The sequence below is a fragment of the Lycium barbarum genome, chromosome 3 (assembly GCF_019175385.1).
Source record: "Lycium barbarum isolate Lr01 chromosome 3, ASM1917538v2, whole genome shotgun sequence".
Lineage (NCBI taxonomy): Eukaryota > Viridiplantae > Streptophyta > Magnoliopsida > Solanales > Solanaceae > Lycium > Lycium barbarum.
Genome location: NC_083339.1, coordinates 64,488,094 through 64,509,997, shown reverse-complemented (window position 1 = coordinate 64,509,997; position 21,904 = coordinate 64,488,094). Strand labels below are relative to the sequence as shown.

Sequence of the window (21,904 nt, the reverse complement as noted above, 5' to 3'; positions counted from 1 at the left end):
ATTCTAGCACTGGTGTCACTCTCGAGTCTCTAAAATTCGAAAAGACAAACTTAGGCATAAAATTTCTATAACCATTCTTCTCAAACACTACTAAAAAACTGATAAACACTGACGGAAAAAAATCAATGGAAAAAATCAACAGAAAGACCGACAGATTTTGTCGGTTTTTTCAATAATTTTTTTTTTTTTTTAAGAAAACTGACAGACTGCGTCGATTATTTTTTGCACAAAAATGCGCGAAAAAATATAATTATTTGTTATTATTTTCTAAAATAAACCGATGGAGTCCGTTAGTTTTTTAATTTTTTTTTAATAAAAATCCGATGGAGACGGAGTCCGTAGGTTTTTAGAGCGAAAAAAAAGTATAAATTAAATCAATGTAAGTATATGAACAAAAAATATCAGTGGTCTAGTTGTAAAACCCTTGAATGCCAAGGAACATACTCGGGTTTGACTCCAAGTTCCTACGGAACATAAGGAATGTAAGTCTCTTTTTTTTTTTTTAACAAGAGGAACTTGACGAAAAAGAAGCAGGAAGAGAGAAATATGAGTCTGAGGAATGATTTAACGATTAATCTCACGAAGGTTTATGAGTTTGTACGCTGTTTGTATAAAAAAATAGATGGAGATCAAATTTGATAAGTTTTTAGATAGTTAAAGGACTAAAATCGGTAAGTATATAGTTTAGACTTACTCCCATAAATAAGAGACTATTTATGGCCTTTTCTCCACTTTTTTTGCAAGCAACAATTAATGGACTTGCTGAACTGACCATTGAGATGTGACCCTTCCAAAAAAAGTTTTAACTTGCATCATGTGGATTTTTTTAACACAGAGAAAAACAAGTAATGAAGCAGTTGGAAAAGAAGGAAGGGTGGGTGGTGTGCAACTATGAATATGATGAAGTGAAAAAAGCAGTAAGCCCTGCCCCACCTAAAAGGGCAGTTAAAGCTGTAGATGAAGATCTCTACAAGATTTCCCCTCAATTGCTCTACGCTAAGCCTAAAAGAGTATGTCAAGTCCTTATATGTTTATTTATAAAGAAAAAACAAAAGTTGAATCCTACATAATTATCTAAGGGGCCGTTTAGTTCACCGATTAAGGTGTGATATCTCATGATTAAGTTTGTGATTAAATTTATATTTTATTTGGGTGAAGATATAAATTTATATCTTCAAGCAAACAAAGTATAGCTTGGTTGGCCAATTTATTTTTCTCCATTTTTTTTTTAATAGTGCTTATTTTAAAGAAGTGAGAATGACCAAGTTTTTGGGAGAAAATAAGTGCTTCTGGGGAGTAGCAGAAGTAGTTTTTTCAGAAGCTAAAAAAAATAACTTCAGCCCAAAAGCACTTTTGGGAAAAATACACTTCAAAACATTTTTTAAAAGCTTGGTCAAGGACAAATTACTGCTCAAAAGTACTTTTTAAATTAATTGGTCAAACACAAACTGTTTTTCGTCAAAAATACTTTTTTTATGAGCACTTTTGAAAAAAATACTTTTCAAAATAAATTGATTTTAGAAGTTTGGCCAAACAGGCTATTAATTTCAAATTTAATCTTGGATATACACCTTATCCTATCAAACTGTGGGATAAATTGGTTCAAGAGTTATAATTTCAGGACTATAATCCCGAGATAAAATTGTGGGATAACTTTTGTTTTTTTTTAAATCCCAGAATAACTTAGTCCGTGAATGAAACGACCCCTTAAGAATATATTACTAGTATATAATTACTTAGTACTGTATGTGATACCTCTAGACTTTCTTGTGCTAAACTTTTTGGTTAATTTGTCAACCCTTTGCAGAAAGGCATTAGGGGATTCTTTTCAATGTGCCTACCGCCAACTTGTGCTTCTTGATCCTGAGATGGAGCTCAAATCTTTTAAACAAGAGAAAATTGAGGAGTCATATTGAATAATAGTTTCTTGTCTATACTATAGAAAGTATCACTCTAGAGTAAGAGATGTTTGAATTATTTTCTTGGGTTTTTAGCAGTAAAAATGGCCCATAACAGAGTAACAGACAGAGTTTGGCCAGCCCAAGAAGATAATAGTTAACTATCATTATATTATGATGATAACTAAGAAGCCTTCCGATCTAGTCACTACTCTATTGCCAGTATTTTCTTTCTTGGATGTATTTCGATGTCTTACTCCTACTGCTGCACTAGTACTCCTCTTGTGTACCTTAAAAAATGTCATGGAAGAGTCAATATTGAAAGGTTGGGATTAAGAGCCCGTTTGGATTGACTTATAAGTTGCTTATAAGTTACTTATAAGCTGTTTTCAGCTTTTTTGAATGTTTGGCTGGTCAGCTTAAAGTCATTTTGTGTTTAAAATAAGCTTAAAAAAATAATTGGACTCATTTGACTTAGTTTATCTAAAGCAGCTTATAAGCTGAAAATAACTTATAAGCCAAAAAAAATAAGTTGACTATTCCAACTTATTTTTTTTTAGCTTATAAGCTGATTGCAGCTTATAGGCATAAGCCCATCCAAACAGGCTCTAAAAAGGCTAAAATTACTTTATGAGAAAAAGTGAAGGCTCCCTCGTGTCTTCTCCAGAGACCTTCATTTTGTCAGAAAAAATAGTAATAATAAATAAAGCAGAAGCCTTAATTGACAAACTAAATGTGGCAATTAACCCGATATGCTTTTAGAGAGAAGGTACCCTTAAAGCAAAAAAGGAGAAGGTACCCGATATTCATTTTTTCCAATTCCTAACATCGTAGAAAAGGTTACCTCCTTCAACATCGTAGCAATATGCGATATGTGCTCCTGTTTATTGCAACAATTAAGTTCCCGTAGTTTAATATTTTCTCGTTTCATTATATGTGATGCTTTCTTTTTCGGCCATAAAATGTTAAGTTTTATAACCACACAAATATCATGTCGTGTTGAAGATCACAAGTTTCGATTTAGTTCCATTTCTTAATCCCCGTATCCATTCAGAAGGTTCAAATAAAATATAAGGGAAGGAGTATTTTATTAACAAGGGATTCTAAGTTGGAAAAACTGAGAACGAGAGAAGCTCATGGCTTGTGTATGATAAAGCTTGAATATCGATTTACATTTACTAGACTAGAGGTAATTCTAAACGTCTCCATTCTAGAAGTAGAGGTAGGAAACGAATAGTCTGCTTAATGAAGCTACCAAATGATAGTTAAGAGTGTCTTATGTGCTAGTCGGATGGTGTCAGTCTTCAGTTGAGTTAACTGTTGTTGCATTTGTTGGCCCAAGGATTTCATATCTCAAAGTATTGATGATTAGAAATCTGTTTGAAGATTTATTCAAGTAAATACTATTTAGATAATTATCTCTAAAGAAAGAATGTGAGAGAAAAGAAAAAATTTATAATGTCCAAGCTAAATATTTCAGTCGAGTAGTCAAAATGTGTCTAAACAAAGTAAAGCTAGAGATTTTCGTGATTGACTCTTGCCTGTTTGGGCCGAGGGCCAAGGGCCTCTCCATTCAAGAGAAGGGAAATAAGCCCATTAAACGGAAAATTTGCCCTTTTTTTGTGCGGATTGTCCTTCAAAAGCACTAGTCTTTAATTTTTGTCCCTCAAATTGGTGGTCTTTAATTTTTGTCCTTCGCCTAATACCCTAAGGTTCTGAGTTTGAATCCCAACTCAGTAAAAAAAAAAAAGAAGGAATTTCGCAAGGCAGAGGTTTGGATCCGCAGGCAGAATTTTGATGCAAAACTCTATCCGCAGGCAGAATTTTGCATGCAAAACTCTACCCGTAGGCAGAATTTTGCATGCAAAACTCTACCCGCAGGTAAAGTTTTGCAAAACTGTCTTCAAAATTCTGCCTTACGAATCCAAACTCTATTTTGCGATTTTTTTTTAAATTTTTGACTGAGCCGGGGTTCGAACCCGAAACCAAGGGATTTTAGCGAAGGGCAAAAGTTAAATATTTCAAATTTGAGGGGAAAAAAATTAAAGACCACCCCAAAATAAGGGCATTCGTGCGAATTGCCCTAAATTTGCCCACCACTTTGCTTAGGATATTAACACATTCATGGGTGATTTACATTAATGGCCTTGAAAATGAGTGATCTTGAACTCTTGACCCCGTGTACCCTATGAGAAAATTTCAAGTTTAACAAGTTATTCTCCTTGGGAAACACGTTTGACTTTAAGACCTTGAAGGTTTATCCGTGAGCCAAGCGGGGTCAAAAATTGAAGACCACCCATTTTCGAGGTCATTGAGTGCATTTCCTGGCTATATGCACCCCCAGCAAATATTGACATCTTTTTTGTCAAAGAATATATTTAGCAACTGAAGTGGTTAGGACTTGTTTAAGTAAAACATTACGCCTAGAAAACTCCTCTACGAGACGTGTATATCACGTTGCATATTAGTGTATACCATGCACCGATTTTCATGAACGTCAATGCAACATATGTAAAGCACGTTGTGTATCGCTTATATCACTATGTATCACCCACATATAGGATTTACAAATAATACATGATATAGACATATATAGAATGTGATATACATAGATATACAGGAGGATATACACACGATACAATAGGGATATACAGATTTGTACAATTTTACTCTATCAATGTTGTTAAATTATTGTTGAGTAGGTGTTGGTTCAATGATAGATTATGAGCTTACATTGATGATTTGACAAACAATGTACCCAATGAAAACCAAGGGAGACATAAGGAAGGATTCGTTGGTGAATCAGATATCGAAATAGATTTCCAAAGGATCATTAAAGCAGTCATATTAACAAAGGAACTGATCCTTACTATCACACAATTGGAGACTGAAAAGATATTTCATGCTGACGTTAGAGAAGACGAAATATTGTCTGATTCCTATTGCATGAAGGGTTGGATTTCACGTTATGGTAATATTTTCATAAAGCACCATAAGTTGTTCAACGTGGGATTAGCATTAAAGTAGAAGACTTTGCCGATGCGCAAAAAAAAAAAAAAAAAGTAGGAAGATCCAAGTCAAACAAAGTTTGGTTTTCATGTACAATTATGAAACCAAAACTTGGTTAGATTCAACTATTCAAGGGCAGCAACTACTTCTATATAAACACAACACGAACAAGCTTTGGAGCTTATCCACAACCACAAATCACAACATTCCAATGAAATGCTTAGTGAGCCCAGTCAACGCTTTGTCTTAAGAGAGTCAACTTCAAGTGGACGAAGAATCCGAGCTTAACAAGATATATCATTAAATTCTTTAGTTTGTTTAGGTTAGGTTCTGTTGTGGTTCCAGCTATTTATCTCTGTAAATATAGTGTAATAGGTGTTCGTTGGTTGTCATAGGCGGATTAAGGAATAGGTCCTTAGGTTAACTGTAACTTTTACAAGGCTCCTGATTTAGTAGAGAGATTTGGCTAAATCCTATGAGAGAGAGGTCGTGGTTTTTGACTCCCTTGATCAAGGAGTTTTTCAGGTTTTCTTGTGTTGATATATATTCTGCTTCATTACCTTGTTACGCAAATTAGTCGAAGCACTCCTTAGAGTGCATATAAATAGCCTGATCCTAACAACTGTTCACAAGACTTGCATGTGCTCCGTATAATTGTGATGTTCTTGTCATGCAAAGGTTGGTTGAAAAGATTTTCTCACTATACGTCTATCTTCTCCAACGATTAAAATTAACACTGTTTCGGAATTAATATGAATGGTAAAAATTACATTTATCTTGTTTGATCGTATATCTACGCCTTAGAATAAATAAAAAATAGTTTAGTGGTTGAGTATTCAGAACAAACACCAAGTGCTTAACTTATTGCCCTAACTAATTTTCCACCAGAGAAACTTGGACCAGTTTGGATCATAATCTATTCAGACTCAACGATGTTTAATTTTCCATACTTAATTTCATCTACGAATTGGATTGAAAAGACATACAAGAGTATGCCAGGCTACTTGGACGTAATTTTAAGATTGGAGAACAAAATTACATCAGGGATAAAAGGAGGAGCAAGAAAATGGAAAGTTATACCACTGACGCTTCAAAGGGATACCTGATGAAATTATTTGGATGTCACACCAAGACAGAAGGAGCAGATCGACACCCAATCCCTTAAACTTACCAACGAGCGACCCAATCTTGACATGACGTGATAAACATAATTTTACATGTTAAGAAGAAAATGGTATCATTCGTAAAACCTTTATATCATTTCATAAATATCAAATAACCCAAAATAGTTAATATTCCATACATGTTATGCGAGACTTTAGTGACAAAAGGAAATACACTAGACCCAGCCTGACTACAAGAATGCCAATGATAAGTCGTCGCACCATAATGCATGTTCCTTCGACATGAAGTTTTCTAGCATATAGTCTCAACCAAGAGAAGCTATCTTATCGTCCAAATCAGTACTAGTTATTAATTTCACACATTTGACCTTTTTGTAAAATACCCTCTCTGCTAAGCATCTTAGGCTCATAAACATGAAGTTTAAATCTAACCTTGAAAGCCAACTAACTCATTTCATCATAAGCACATAAACGTTTAACATAATTCATTTGAAAATCATAACATCACATTTATACATAATCATAACTTGAAAACATTATAAAACGTTCATATGATGTATGGACATAGCATTATCAACAATACATGGATAATTCATAATTATTTGTCTCCACATTCATACACTAACATATATTTAAAGTCATTTTAGACATTTAAACTAATTCTTGGAAGATATGAACTTCGAAAAGTATTCTATGAAAGAATACAACTGATGAACTGAATACGCATTGATTTGGGGTGGGTATAAAAATAAAACAGCTGAAAATCCGGATCGAATTGAATTAATTTGGTTCTTCAATTTTGTTTTTTTTTATTCTTCAGTTCAATTTTAATATTAATTTTTTTAAACATTTCGATATTGGTTAGGTTCTCGATTTTAAGGTCCTGATCGTTCGGTTAATCGAAGATTCGATTTTTTTTAATAAAACATCGATTTCCTTTTGCTGCTCGTATTTATAGCCTACCATAATTATAAGGTGAAAGTGTGAATTTCAAGAGTACGTGACTGTTCAGGCATTACTAGAATATTTTAAATAAGAAAATAATGGGGCAGTCCATTGTATAGACAAATATCTAAGTTTTTGTCCTTCAAATTAAAAGTAAAAGAGTTCAGTCAAAATAATGCTTATGGAAAATTTATTATTCAGTATCAAAAAATTTATTCAATTAAGGGGTTAACTTAGGTGTAATTCAAACTTGGATACCGTATGATGTGCCCATGTTAAGTAATTATCAGAGGAACTTTTAGAATTCATTGATCAGTTTTAAGGTAATTGGTCAAGTTTCTTATATCCTGAATTCTATATGGGAAAGTAATGAATAAGATTCAATGAGGGAATCTCTTTTTCTTAATTTATCTCGTGATTGAGGGAGAGCGTGAAGTAGGGATGTCGATGGTTTTGCAAAAATCGATTATAACCGACTGAATCGAATCTAACTGAACCAATTAGTAGGTTTATTCATAGAAAATCATAGGTTTTAATGTATAGATATAACCGTTCCGAATTATAGGCTAGATTTTTATTTTTATAAGAAGTAACAAAAAAATCCTGAAACAAACTGTATATATTTATATATGCTTATTGTATATTAAATTTTTATGTTTTATGCGTTTTTAAAAAAAAAATAAAGTATAAAATATTTCACTCTTAGCATTGAGCCTTGGGTGGAACCAGTAACACATACGCAGGTAAGGGTGGGCATTCGGGCCATCGGATTGGATATGAAATTTTCGGTTTGGATATTCGATTTTCAGATTGAAGAAATTATAGTCCAAATCCAATCCAAATAAGTTCGGATTGGATTGGATATTTTAAGTTCGGTTTCGGATTATTCGGTTTGGATATTTGAATTTTCGGATTTGACTCTTGAGACTTAAGGCAAACTTATTAGGAACGAAATTCATGTGTTAGTTCCACGGAGATAAATCTAAATCTTAATTGCTTAGTAAAAAAAGTCTTCCAGTTCAAATTAGGATTAACAAATCTAAGTCATGTCCAACATAGTAAATCCATACCAAATAAAAGCATTCTGGAAAAGTGGAAATGAACAAAATAAAATCTAAGTAGTCATCTGAAAAAATAACAAAGAACTTTGCTGTGGGTGATACTAACGTGAGACTTTTGAGACTTGAGAAGTAAGAAAACCCTATATTATAGTATTTGATTTAGTAGAAAATTGCATACTGGATTTAATATTTTAATGGGTAGGGCCTTAGGTACTAATCTATTGGACCTTTAGAAACTAGACTTATTTGTACTGGACACATAGGATATAGGTAGGGCTAAATAAAAGATATAAAAATTTCCGATTTTCGGATATCCAAAAATCCATAGTACTAAATCCATATCCAATCCAAAATTCATAAATTTTAAAAATAAAATCCAAAGTTCAATCCATAATCCAAATATCCAAACTAAATATTTAACAAGTTCGAATTTCGATTTGAATTTCGAGTTGGCCCAAATTGTGCCCACCCCTATACGCAAGGCCTCAACCTACTTTATTATAGAATGTACTAATACTACTTTTGAAAGTTAAAACTAATAAGTCCTTCAATAACTAAGTGTTTTCAGCTAGTATTTTTTCTTTTGTGAAGTTTGTTCACTTTTGATGAATGTTTAATGTCGTTTCAGATTTATCTCATCTTGATTTATTTTGAACTTTGATTTAGTGTAGAACTGCATGATGATCAATTATTTTTTGAAAAAAATGAGTGAACGTGAGTTTGACACTCGAAATAATTTCAACATTTATTGTGGGCAAATGGAGAAGGGAATTACAATGTGGGAATTCAAACCTTCACCAATAAGTTAAAATTTCATATAGCCAATCAACTAAGCTACCAAGATCCCTACCATATGCCAATAATATTGTTTTGATATTTTGCAATTTTAACGTGTTATACTTCTTTCATTGCTCATGAACCGTTTTAGGAACCCATCACCAAGTTTATGAGGTTTATAATAAAAGTGATATTTCTTCTTCATTATTGTTGTTTTGTATGTCAAAACATGTCTCTAAATTGTTTGTCGAGCAGTTTTAGGTGACGTTTTCAAAAAATCGAAAATTAACCGAATCGTACCGGAACCGACGAGTAACCAAAATGATAGGAATGGTTTTGAAAATCAAATTTTGGTGATACATATCATAGTAACTGAAAAAATGATATGGTATAAAATTTTCAAAATAACCGCCCGAATTGAATCATTGACACCCCTAGCATTCGGGGTGTCAATGGTTTTCATAAAACCGACTTAACCGAACGAACCGATTTTTAGTTTTTTTTTTTAAAATAAAACCGACAGTTTTATATAAATTTATAACCGCACTGAATAATTAGGTTGTTTTTAAATTTATAAAAATAAACTGAAAAAATACCGAACCGTACCAAATAAGTTTATATGTGTAAAATATATTCTATATATTAAATTTAATTATAATAAAATATTAAAAATTTTGCCGGGTTCGGGATGATGAAAAAGACTACAGGCCGGCAACATAATTAACACCTAAAGTCCCAACGCTGAAACCTATTATACTACTTCTATTGAAATTAAATTAGTTTTAGCATCTCGAGTACTAACTAGCTTGCAAGCTACAATGTATTCCAACGATCTTGAATAGAAAGCTACAAAGTATTATATATCTTTCTTCTCGTATGATTTTAAATTTATCTTGTTGGATACTTAATCTTAATAGACTCCGTTCTTGAGTCTCATTTTGATTGATTCCCCACCCCCTTATATGATCTAAATTATATTTTTTTCTTTGCTTAACATTATTTTACACTATCATAAAATAGCGGGATCAATCTTTATTCTTGTCGTTTTTCATATTTTTTTTAATTTATCACCCTTTAAATAGTAAAAATATCTATGGAGTTTTTGGCGAAGTCTTTTCGAAGTGTGCGTGATATTGTGTCTTTTAAGTTTTAGTAGTGAATAGTGAAAATGACAAGAACGTGGGCCGTCTTAGCTCAGCTGGTAGAGCGCATGGCTTTTAACCATGTGGTCGAATGTTTTCAACTTTTGTGTCTGATATTTTTCCGACGCCATTAGCTACTCCACCCACCACCCTCAAAAAATTGTATCCCCTCGATTGGTCATTTCATCCATGGCGTTTCTATCAGTCCCCAACATTTTCTCTTTGGCTGGTCCTTCAATTCCATCTCGTTGCTCGACTCCATCAGCATATCAGCATTCATTGCAGCTGAAGTCATCCAGCAGACTAAACCTCCCCGCATTATGCACCAGTTACGAAGTCGGCGCAGCATTTTTGGCCGAGGAATTCGGTGCTCAAAATGGAAGAGCGGAAAATCCTGGACCTGAAAGTGGCAATTTTGATAGCTCTCAGTATGAAGTTATTCTTAAAGGCGGTGAACAAGTTACCTCCGTTCTTGAAGAAATGGCCAAACTAGTATGTAAATTCCCCCCTTGTTCTATTCTTCCTTTTTTCACTTTCGTTCTTTTTTTAGTATTGTTGATCCCTGGATAACTTAAACCCTAAACCCTCTTGGTTGGATAATGGGAACTATTATGTATAGGTGTTCATCGAATTGTTAAATATTAGAGGTAGCAGAGTGAATGTGCTGAATATCTGCTACCCCTAGGAATCCTCTGTGTTTACCCCTAATCCGTGACTTAGTAATAATTGTATTTGTTTAGTGGTTCAAGGACACGCAGATTAAAATGACCAAACAATGATCCTGTTAATGCTAATTTGCTAAATAATAACAGTAACAGATTAATAAGCAAAATGAATAAAATAGAGTAAGGGATTCTTATTCAAGTGTCCCCGGGGTTGTTGTCTGGCAACTGATGCACTCTGGATCCAAATTGAATCGAAAGTAGCAATTTAAACTAGCCTAAAGAGTAAATGAAGTAGAATTACTCTTGACAGCCAAGTCTAAGAACCCTAGATTGGGATTCAGTTGAAGAAGAAGAGAGAAAGGAGTATTATTTCATAGAAAAATCTGATTGAGTGCTTTTACAATTGATGAAACTACACTTTATAGCCAAATGAGGTTTTGGTTAACTAACTTTGTGACAGCTCATACCCATGTGCAGTGCACATGACTGTAACTAACACTACTAACCACCGCACTAATCAACTCCTAATTACAGCTAAGCAATTACAAGAAATGTAATCAATTAAAATGAATTGCAACTAATAGAAATGACATGCACAAATTCTGGATCATATCAATACTCCCCCCCGAGATGATCCTTGTCCTCAAGGATCAAAGTGTGGAAATTGCTGTTGGAATGAGTCAAAATCTTCCCAAGTACTATCTTCCTGAGCTGAGTTAAGCCATTTGATGAGGAGTTGAGGGACAACCTTGCCGTGCTTTTGAACTAGCCTTCTATCTAGGATTGCCTCAGGATACGGTAAAACAGGACCAGCTTGAGATTGAACCACTAGTAGGGTAATTGAGACAGGCTGAGAACCCAGCTTCTTCTTGAGTTGAGAAATATGGAAAGTAGGGTGGATTTTTGAACCAGTAGGAAGAGCTAAGGTATAGGCAACAACACCAACTCTTGCAGTAATTTGAAAAGGTCCAAAGAATTTAGCAGAGAGCTTTTGGTGAGCATGAGGCTTCAATGATAGCTGTCTGTAGGGTTGTAGTTTGACATAGACCCAATCCCCAACTGCATAAGTTCTATCAGTCCTTCCTTTATCAGACTGAGACTTCATCCTACTCTGAACTCTTGTTAAATGTAGTTTAAGAGCCCTCAATGTAGCTTCCCTGGCCTGCAAATTTCTATCCACAATATCTAATTGAGAATCAAAGAGCAAGTAAGGTAGTAATGGAGGTGGTGGGTGACCATACACAGCTTCATAAGGGGACATGTTAATGGAGGAGTGGTGAGTGGTGTTGTACAATGGGGCCACTCCTTAGGCTTCTCACAAGTCATACACCTAAGATAACATTCTAAGCATCTGTTAACAACTTCTGTGGATGGTATGCAGTAGAAGTTAACAATGAAACCTTTTGTAACTTGAAGAGTTCCTTCCAAAACTTACTAGTAAATACTGCATCTCTGTCAGAAACAATGGATTTAGGCATGCCATTCAATCTAAATACTTCATTCATGAACACCTGAGCTACATCCAAGGCAGTATAGTGGTGTTTAGGGCAATAAAATAAGCAATTTTGCTCAACCTGTCAACCACAACAAAGATGACCTCCTTACCTGCAACTTTAGGTAGGCCCTCTATAAAGTCCATTGAAATGTCTTGCCAAACCTTATCAGGGATAGGCAAGGGTTGAAGCAACCCTGGATGTGCTACATTTTCATTTTTGCACTTTTGACAAACATCACAGTTCCTTACATAAGAGTACACATGTTGTTTCATTTTTTTCCAATAAAAATCCTGTTGTAACCTTTGAGAGTAGCAATTATACCTGAATGTCCACCCATGGGGGAGTCATGATAGAAGGCAACTATTTTTTCTCTCAAAGCATTATCAGCACCTACCAGCATCCTTCCCTTTCTGCTTAGAATGCCAGAATGGTATTTATAGTGAGGCTTGTGACCTGAACCAGACTGGATTGTCTGAATCAGCTGATGCAGACTTGGATCTTGAATCCAAAAAGTCTTGACAGCATCCAACAGATCAGCATGAACTCCAACGATGCTGAAAGCTGTATAGAATCCTGCTTCCTGGATAAGGCATCAACAACTATGTTTTCTTTACCCTTCTTATAGTCAATGGTGTAGTCATAACCTAGTAACTTTTTTTTTTTTTTTTTTTTTTTGTTTTGAAAATGTAACATCATAACCTAGTAACTTGACCAACCACTTTTGCTGACTAGGGGTGGTGATTCTCATGGTTCTGAAGTCATGGAATACCATTCGTTGCATGGACTGACACATGAGATAGTATGGATCCCTCAGAATCAGTTTCTAGTCCTTTGATCAATCATGGATAAGCACCTAGCAGGGTCCAATGAGACTTCCCTTAATTCAGTAATTTCTTCACCCTCCTCTACTTCCATAGAAAACAGTTGTCTCTTCTTTTTACAAATGTGTCCAAAACTGTACTTCTCATCACAGTTGAAGCACAATCCCTTGCTTCTCCTTTCATCCATTTCAGCAGTTGTCAAGTTTTTCGCATTTCTATAGGGTGGTTTGGGACCTAGACTTGCACTAGACTGAGGTTTGAGGGCTGTATTGTTGGGTTTAACATGTAGGTTTTGGTTCTGGTTTTGGGAAAAGAAGAACTAGCAGGGTAAGATGGTTTAGAACTAGCAGGGTAAGATGGTGTAGCATTTGAGAACCTTAGTGTATTTTTGGGGTTGGGGTTAGGTAACATACCTGTAAAAAGTTGTTGTTGGACAGCAATGGTTTGTTCCTGGATTTTAGCCAAGCTAACAGCCTTAGCTAGAGTTCTTGGCCCTAACATCTTGACAGTAAGGCCAATTTCTGGTTTCAAGCCTCTTACAAAGCAACTAACAACATACTCCTCAGATAGCTCAACTCTTGTTAGCAATTCATCAAAAACATCTACATACTCCTGAACTGAACCTAACTGTTTAAGTTCTTTGAAATCTCCCATTGGATCATCAAATAATTCTTCCCCAAACCTAGCATACAAACATCCCACATATTCCCCCCATCTAGGCCAATCTCTAGTTAGTCTACTTTTCATATATGACTGATGCCATTGCAAGGCTCTCCCTTCTAGTCTACAGGATGCCATTTTTACTTTAGCACCCTCTTCTATCTCTTCCACATCAAAAAATTGATCACACTTATACAACCAATCTTTCAAATACTGGCCATCAAATTTGGGAAATTCTAGTTGATACCTTCTACTAGAAGCAGTTTCATACTTTGCCTGTCTATGATTTCTCTCCTGTGCTTCATCATCAGTGACAGTTACTACTTCAGGGGTTGTGTGTCCATTGGTATTGTTTCCTCCATTGCCCAGTAACATCCTCTTGATTTCCTCCATAGCTTGAGCCACTCTTTCATCCACCAGACTACGCATATCAGCCACTGAAGTTACAACCCCATCCATGGAGTTTTTGAGAGAATCAACTTCTTTTCTTAATTCTTGCATAAGTGTGTTATGATCACCCATTCGTACAGGTCAGATGAGCAGTGCTCTGATACCAATGATGCACTCTGGATCCAAATTGAATCGAAAGTAGCAATTTAAACTAGCCTAAAGAGTAAATGAAGTAGAATTACTCTTGACAGCCAAGTCTAAGAACCCTGATTGGGATTCAGTTGAAGAAGAAGAGAGAAAGGAGTATTATTTCATAGAAAAATCTGATTGAATGCTTTTACAATTGATGAAACTACACTTTATAGCCTAATGAGGTTTTGGCGGCAAAGTTAGTTTTAACTAACTTTGTGATAGCTCATACCCATGTGCAGTGCACATGACTGTAACTAACACTACTAAACACCTCACTAATCAACTCCTAATTACAGCTAAGCAATTACAAGAAATGTAATGAATTAAAATAAATTACAACTAATAGAAATGACATGCACAAATTCTGGATCATATCAGCAACATCTCCGGGAAGTAGTAAACGTATGAACTGAAGAACTTAAGAGCTCGAACAACAATGGGGTCAAATAATAGCTTTAATGATGAAAAATCAGATGGGATAAAGTTGCGGGGAAGGGATACTTTTATAACCTAACCCTAGGTAACGTCATCCATATTACGCGCCTCTCTTGATAACCATTATCTGCATGACTCAACCGTTATGTACATGGTTGAGAGTCCTCAGGAACGACTCCTGGATTATTCGGGGATGGTTACAATTTGGACTCATCCTGACCGGCCAGCATCTTTATGCGAAACCCCATACCTCCGGAGCTGGACAGGCCCATCCCATGACTCTGATCCTTCATCAGCCGGGATTGACATTACCAGCCGTATTCAAGTGCTGAGATCGGTGTCATCTTCACTGAGTGAAGTCGGAGCTATCTTCATCCTCCACATGTCACCTCTTTAACTAAACAACTGTCGAACTCGGGTTTCCCCCCATACACTCTGTATTGTCCTCTGAAGGGTGTGGATATTTCAACCGCACGTCTTAATTCTTGATAGCTAGCATCCCTAGAAACGAATCTTGTCCTATCTACTAATTTGTGATGTCCAAACGGATAATGGTATGGATAGAAATATGAAAGTGATAACATGATAGAACTTTTCCCATGTTTTTCATTCAAGTTGTTTACGAGGTTAGCTCAGTTGTCAGCTGGAGTAGTTATTCATCTATTCAATATTGCTTGATGCATTGCATGAAACAGTTGGAAGATATGAAGATGGATGAAGCATCTGAGGAGGTGGCAGTGCGATTGGCTGCACAAGGAGTGATTGGGAAGAGAGTTGACGAAATGGAGTCCGGGTTCATGATGGCCCTTGATTACATGATCCAAACTGCTGAAGAGGACCAGGATGACAAGGTAGTACTATTATTTGAGGTTCCTGATCTGTTTTTCTCTTTGTTTTCCTTGTTTTTTCCCCTTAAATAGTACTTTTGTTTGTGGAATCATGGTTTGACTTGATAGTATTTGTGATTTATGGGCTTACATTTCATTGTTTTTCCATGACCTATTCATTAATTAGTTTTTACTGTCGAGACATATGGTACATTTTGTGTGGTAAGATAGTTTTTGTGCTGCCTTTGGAGATGATTTAGAGCCTGTTATTTTAGGTGCTTTTAAGCACTTTTATAGTGTTTAGGTAAACGAAAAAAGTGCTTTTAAGCACTTGTTTTTAAGCTAAAATGACAAAAATAAGCCAAAAGCCATAAGCTAGAATTCCTAACTTATGGCTTTTGGCTTATAAGTCAAAAGCCATAAGCCCATCCAAACGGGCTCTTAGTAACAAATAGTTGTCCTTGATGGTCATTGTGTAGTGTTTGCCTAGTACAAGACGTAATGAAGTAAAAGGTGTCTCATTCAGAAGCTTATTGATACTGATTGTTCTAATACATAGTCAGGCTGTGTGCATGATATGTTGCTTTCTCTCATTTTAGCGTTTTCATCGTATAGGTAAATTTATTTCTTATTAAAAAAGATAATTGGCAAGAGCATCAGGAATGAAGAAGCGATAATCAAAGAATTAAAGGGACAAAGGGAACCTTCTCCGTAATCAGTTCTCCTTGCTTGTCGGAAAAACAGAAATGCTATGTGATTTATATATCAAGTCAGATATCTGATCCATAATATTGTCTTTTTTTGTTTCTTATTTTGTGCTCAGTCCATGTCCATTTGTTTCTTGTACAGTACTGCATTTATACAAGACATATTCTGGGTGGGTATGTAATAATTGAATTGTTTTCTTTTAGCGCAAATCACTCTTGGAAGTTATCAAGGAGACTGTATTATCCCATCTTACCAAGAAGTGCCCCCCTCATGTGAGTAAGCTCAATGAATAAATTATTAGCAGCATTATTGCGCTAGTCTTTGTTTTGACATTGAGTTCGATTTTATATGTTCTTTAGGTTCAAGTGATAGGCCTGCTCTGCAGAACTCCCCAAAAAGAAAGCAGGCATGAATTGCTCAGGCGAGTAGCTGCCGGTGGTGGAGTATTTCAAAGTGAGAATGGCACAAAAGTCCATCTTCCTGGGGCAAATTTGAATGATATAGCTAACCAGGCGGATGATATTCTGGAGGTAGGCTCTTAATGTACATGCCTAGTCAGGAGACAATCAAGCTGTTGGCATCTAAGTAGATAATTTATTTGCATCAGTTTCATTTGGCTACAGGTCCCTTAGGACGCAGGTTATTAGAAACCACAAACTTTTACAGGGGATGGAACATTCTGATTGTACTGACCATCAGGCAATATGCAATATATTTAACACGTTTTGAAAAATGGTTAGGTCAACATTTTCACATAGTGATATTAAACAACTTCTGCTCAGCCAACTTGGTTGGACAAATTGTATTGTTGATGCAAAAATGATATTTGGGTTTCAGTTGGAAACCTAACCTGCCAAAAGTCACAATGAAATCATCTTGTTTGGACTTTAATTTGTCGTGTCATTCTCATGCACTTCAGAATTGTTAGTTTTCAGTCATCAATAATTGAAATAAATCCCTCAAATGTCAAATGGTTGGAGCTTTCCGTTAACTTTTTTGTATTACTCCCTTTTGTCTTCTGTTATGTGTGTTTCCAAATTCAATATATGTATATTCTTTATTCTTCGTAATCAGTTTTACCTTTTTCATGATTAAATATAACATCCATTTTATCATTTTTTAGAAGTAAATTTGATATTTGAAATTACTCCGGAAGTAACATAGTGCATAGTAATAATTTAGTGTGATGCTCCATTTACTATTAGGTCTCGCTAGTAGCTTTCATGCTCATGCTCAAGAAGCATCTTATTCCATTATGAAAAAATGTATAAACTGTTTCATGCATGCTTATGTATATGCATTTTCCACTTTTTAGATTGGAAGCTACTAATAATACTAAACCTAAAGTTTGTAACATCATGTAATGTGATTTCTGAACCCTAAAAGTCATTTATCAGATCGACAGGATTTGAAGGAATCCTTTACACTAGTGTTCACTAATATAATACTGGATTGTGTTTGTTGCAGACAATGGAATCTCGTTCTGTTGTTCCTGACAGGAAGTTACTAGCAAGGTTAGTTTTAATCAGAGAAGAAGCTAGGAACATGATGGGAGGCGGAATACTTGACGAAAGAAATGATCGTGGCCTGAACACGCTTCCTGAATCAGAGGTTTGTTACTTCAAGCATATAATATCCCGTGTCACATTTTAATTTGGTGGACTGCCTTGCTGGAGGTTTCCTTTGTGTAGTTTATCTGTGAAAAATAAACCACCTGAAGGGTCATTCTGCTGCTACTTCTGCTTTTATTTCTGACGTTAGCTATTTTATGGTCATGCAGGTGAACTTTTTAACTAAACTTGTTTCCCTAAGACCAGGGAAAACTGTACGCAAGATGATAAAAAACGTGATGCTAGGTAAAGAAGAAGGTGCAGACAGTTCAGATGATGAAGTTAGTGCTGCTGGTGGAATTGCAGGAGGGGTGAGATTTTGTTCTGAGATGACATCATTACTTTTTGTGAATTTGAAAAGCTTTACAACCAAAATTATTAGTTTGTATTATAATAATTTTCTTTTGTTCCCAGGCAAGTGTAAGTGGGCGAAAACCATTACCTGTGCGCCCTGGCATGTTTCTTGAGACAGTTACAAAGGTAAAGTTGTTAGTGCATAAGATTGTTGATATAGGACATAGTTTCTGGTTCGATCTTTGCAGTGTCTTAAGAAGAAGCATGAGATGATTATAATGTCTTGCTGCATCTTATTGTGACTTTGTAGGTGTTAGGTGGCATATATGGAGGAAATGTCTCTGGAGTCACAGCACAGCATCTTGAATGGGTACACTCTTGTTAATCTTTGTGTGGGGTAGCATCACCTTTAGAAAGTTGCTTTGCAAAATCTCTACTTTGCTAATCATTTTCTTAGGTAGAAGTATCTTAGGGGAATCTTCAATTGTGAAAGGTACTTGCGAGGTCTCCAAGTTTAACTTCCTTACCTTGCATGCCGTCTTTTAGTTTTTGATAATCAGTAATTATACTTGAGAGTAGACTTCCTAAAGTTTGGGAGTAGGAAGTTTTCTTCTCTCTATCGCAGATTGCTAAATGGCTGATTGTTTTTGACATCGTTTCTTGACAAGTAGCTAACCTATTGAATTTTAAACTGTGTTTCAGGTGCATCAGAACACACTTCAAATACTTCAAGAGATTGCATTCTAGTTGTTCCTTGCATTACTTCCCAGGAACTCCCAGAGACGAAAGCCGATTAATCCTGCCTACATATCTTGGAAGCTTGTGTAAATTTGGGGTGGGGGCGCTGGATTTTGCATCTTATACAGCAGTCTCGAGTCTTGTTTAGTTCACAAAGAATTTTAGAATACTTATGTATAGTTGTCATACGAACAGCAAGGAGTAGTTAGAAGGAAAAAAGTAGAATTTGAAATAAAATTCTGAGACATCTACTGTTGGGAACACCTAAAGCAGAACACAAGTACCGAAGGTGTAGATGTTAAAAGACTTGACACAACGCAAATAGTACTATCATAAGAAGTGAAAGTGGAAAGGAGAAAAGGTAAGTTATGAGAAATAAAGATTCAGACAAGTGAGGGATGGCTCAGTGGTTAAGCACCTCCACCCACGATCGGTAGGTCCTGGATTCGAGTCACACTGGAGGGGAAGTGTGGAAACACTATAAATCCTCCTAAATGGGATGGAAAAAAAAAAAAAAAAGAGAAATAAAGGGCCAGCATGTTCTATATCCAAATCCGTCTTTCATGTTCTATATCCAAATCCGTCTTTCAATGATAAAGCAAACATGGGTAGTATCATACTTTTAGCCAGTCCAATCACTAGCAATGATGATAAATTGGGACTCAAAATCAATCGAATCACAAAATTAAAGGAAAAGTGTGTGCTGGGAAACCCATGTGTGGTTTGGTCCTACCTGCCCTCTAATTCTCATCTCATGAACCTGTTCCGCACTCAAGACACCAGCAATGTTCCGATATTCAAGTTTGAAATTTTTGGTATATGCCCCAAATGATGTTTAAAAATTGAAATCCATCTCTCCCATGCATCTGCTTTTTCCTAATAATCTATTTTATTTAGTTGAAGGAATATATCCTGTAGTTTATATTGAACTGAATGTCAAGGGAGTGGCCTAGTGATCAATAAGTGGGGGCAACAACCTTAGGAACCAATGTTCGAATTCCAACAATTTTTTCCATTTGCGTGAACTTTGGTTAGTGCTTGGCGAGCAAGTACGCTATAGATTAGCCAACGAGCTCGCTCTAATACCATCATTATTAAGAAAACCTTGTATGTTATTTGCATTTATTTGATCAGCAATAACCACTTTAGATCAAATGTACAGTTGACTCATGTTTACTGCATAAAATTAAGAGAATATGAGCTACATCACAACTAACCTATTGTTGATGCCTAGAGGGTTGGGGAGAGTGAGAGATTAATGGTCCATGACTAACAGAGCTTATAAAATGCAGGTGATCTTGATAAATTGCTGAAATTAGACTTGTTTTATTTATGGTTTGAACCTGTTAATCCAAAAGTAAATATGACTTGCATAGTTATATTCTACTATATAAGATTATGTAACTGTCGTATGGTTCTATGGTTAGAGTAGCAGGAAAGTGTGTGCCCTATTTGGATGTTGATATAACCAAAACAAATGAGATAACCCGTGATCTTCAAGTTGTAGAGTGCCCCATGGCAATAGTTGTTCTCCTAACTGGTTGGTGCCATGTGATCAGAAGGTCACGTGTTCGAGCTGTGAAAATAGTCTTTTACAGAAATGCAAGGTAAGACTACCTACAATAGACCCTTGAGGTCTGGCTCTTCTCTGCGCATAGCAGGAGCTTAATGCATCAGATTGATTTTTTTTTTTTTTTAATCACACTGCCGTCCTTGTGAATAAAAGCACTGGAAATGGCCACGTGAGTGAGGTGCTTGTTTTTGTATAAATGCCACACAGCTTTCATTAAGAGAAAGGTATGTCATGGGACACTTGCCAAGGAGAGGGCCTGGCAGGTTGTTTTTAGTTTAGGGAAAAGGGTCAAATATATCCCTCTACTTTATTTTATTAGTTAAATATATTCTCCGTTAGTGAAAGTTAATAAAAATACCCCTAACGTCTTCAAACTGTACACTCATGCTCCTATTTGGATGGAAATTTTAAATCCTCTCAAATTATTCAATTTCAAAAAAATCACCCACTTTTTTTATTGACCCGCCCCGCCCCGCCCGACCCGCTTATCACCATCATCAAGCTCTATCTCATCTTCTTCCATGGAGAAAAAAAAATAGTAAAACTCATCTCAAATTTCATCTTTATCCAACTTCAAATCTTGGTGCCAATACTTGGAGTCTATCAAGGACAAGTTGAAATTAAACCGCGTAAAAATGGGAATAGTTCAATCTGAAATAATTAACTGTAGAGATGGAGGTAGCTTGCACGGATTTTAGGAGATGAAGCAGTCCCCATAAGCAATTGCTTCTCTTTGCTTAGAACTGCTTCTCTTTGTTTCGAAGAAACCGTTGATAGAAAAAGTCCGCTGGAACCATTTTATTCAGAACTCATCATTATTTGTACTTACAAGAATGCATAAAGAACCTCTAAAAATACTTAGAAAGGGGAACGCCTATGTCATAATGTACATTTGAATCATGTCTAAATAATATCAGCCCTAAACATACAATATCAGTTCCAATCATCTCCAAGTGAAATCCTCTGCAATGTCAAAACTTTCAGATGGTCCGCATAGAAACTCAATTAGTTCTCCATGTACAGATCTTGAATCATCATATCTAACAGCAACTTTGTTGAAGCTGTGTACTTTTTGCTAGTTTTCTAATTGTCTGTTGTAATTTTTGCCAAAGATAGAAATTGAACCTACTGCCTCCATTCAATTCCCTACTGTACGAATATATCTGACCAGATAAATAAAGTTTGCTGTAAGAAAAGTGAGCTTGGTTGAAACCATCTTTGTTAAGTTCCGAAATAACTATCATATATCGAAAGCCGATCAAATGCATCAAAGTTGCTTTCAAACCAACAAGTTGGCTCCCTGAAAGAAGACGAAGTTATAGCTCGATGATGATGATAGGCGGGTAGGGCGGGACGGGTTAATAAAAAAGTGGATAATTTTTTTGAAATTGGATAATTTAAGAGGATTTGGGGATTTCCATCTAAATAGGGGCATAAGTGTGAAGTTTGAAGATGTCAAGGGTATTTTTATTAACTTTTACTGACGGAGGGTATATTTAACTAATAAAATAAAGTAGAGGAATATATTTGACCCTTTTC

At 35.6% G+C, this 21,904-nt stretch overlaps 1 protein-coding gene across 1 annotated transcript; it reads left to right on the top strand.

Moving 5' to 3' along the window:
• Nucleotides 1-10,004: 10,004 nt before the first annotated feature.
• On the top strand, nucleotides 10,005-19,114 carry LOC132631484 (protein PEP-RELATED DEVELOPMENT ARRESTED 1, chloroplastic). Its single transcript, XM_060347062.1, has 9 exons — nucleotides 10,005-10,448; nucleotides 15,311-15,466; nucleotides 16,354-16,422; nucleotides 16,510-16,680; nucleotides 17,618-17,761; nucleotides 17,931-18,071; nucleotides 18,175-18,240; nucleotides 18,365-18,424; nucleotides 18,757-19,114. Exons 1-9 carry the CDS (start codon nucleotides 10,146-10,148, stop codon nucleotides 18,799-18,801), a joined length of 1,155 nt encoding a protein of 384 aa, XP_060203045.1. The 5' UTR covers nucleotides 10,005-10,145; the 3' UTR covers nucleotides 18,802-19,114.
• The last annotated feature ends 2,790 nt before the right edge of the window (nucleotides 19,115-21,904 follow it).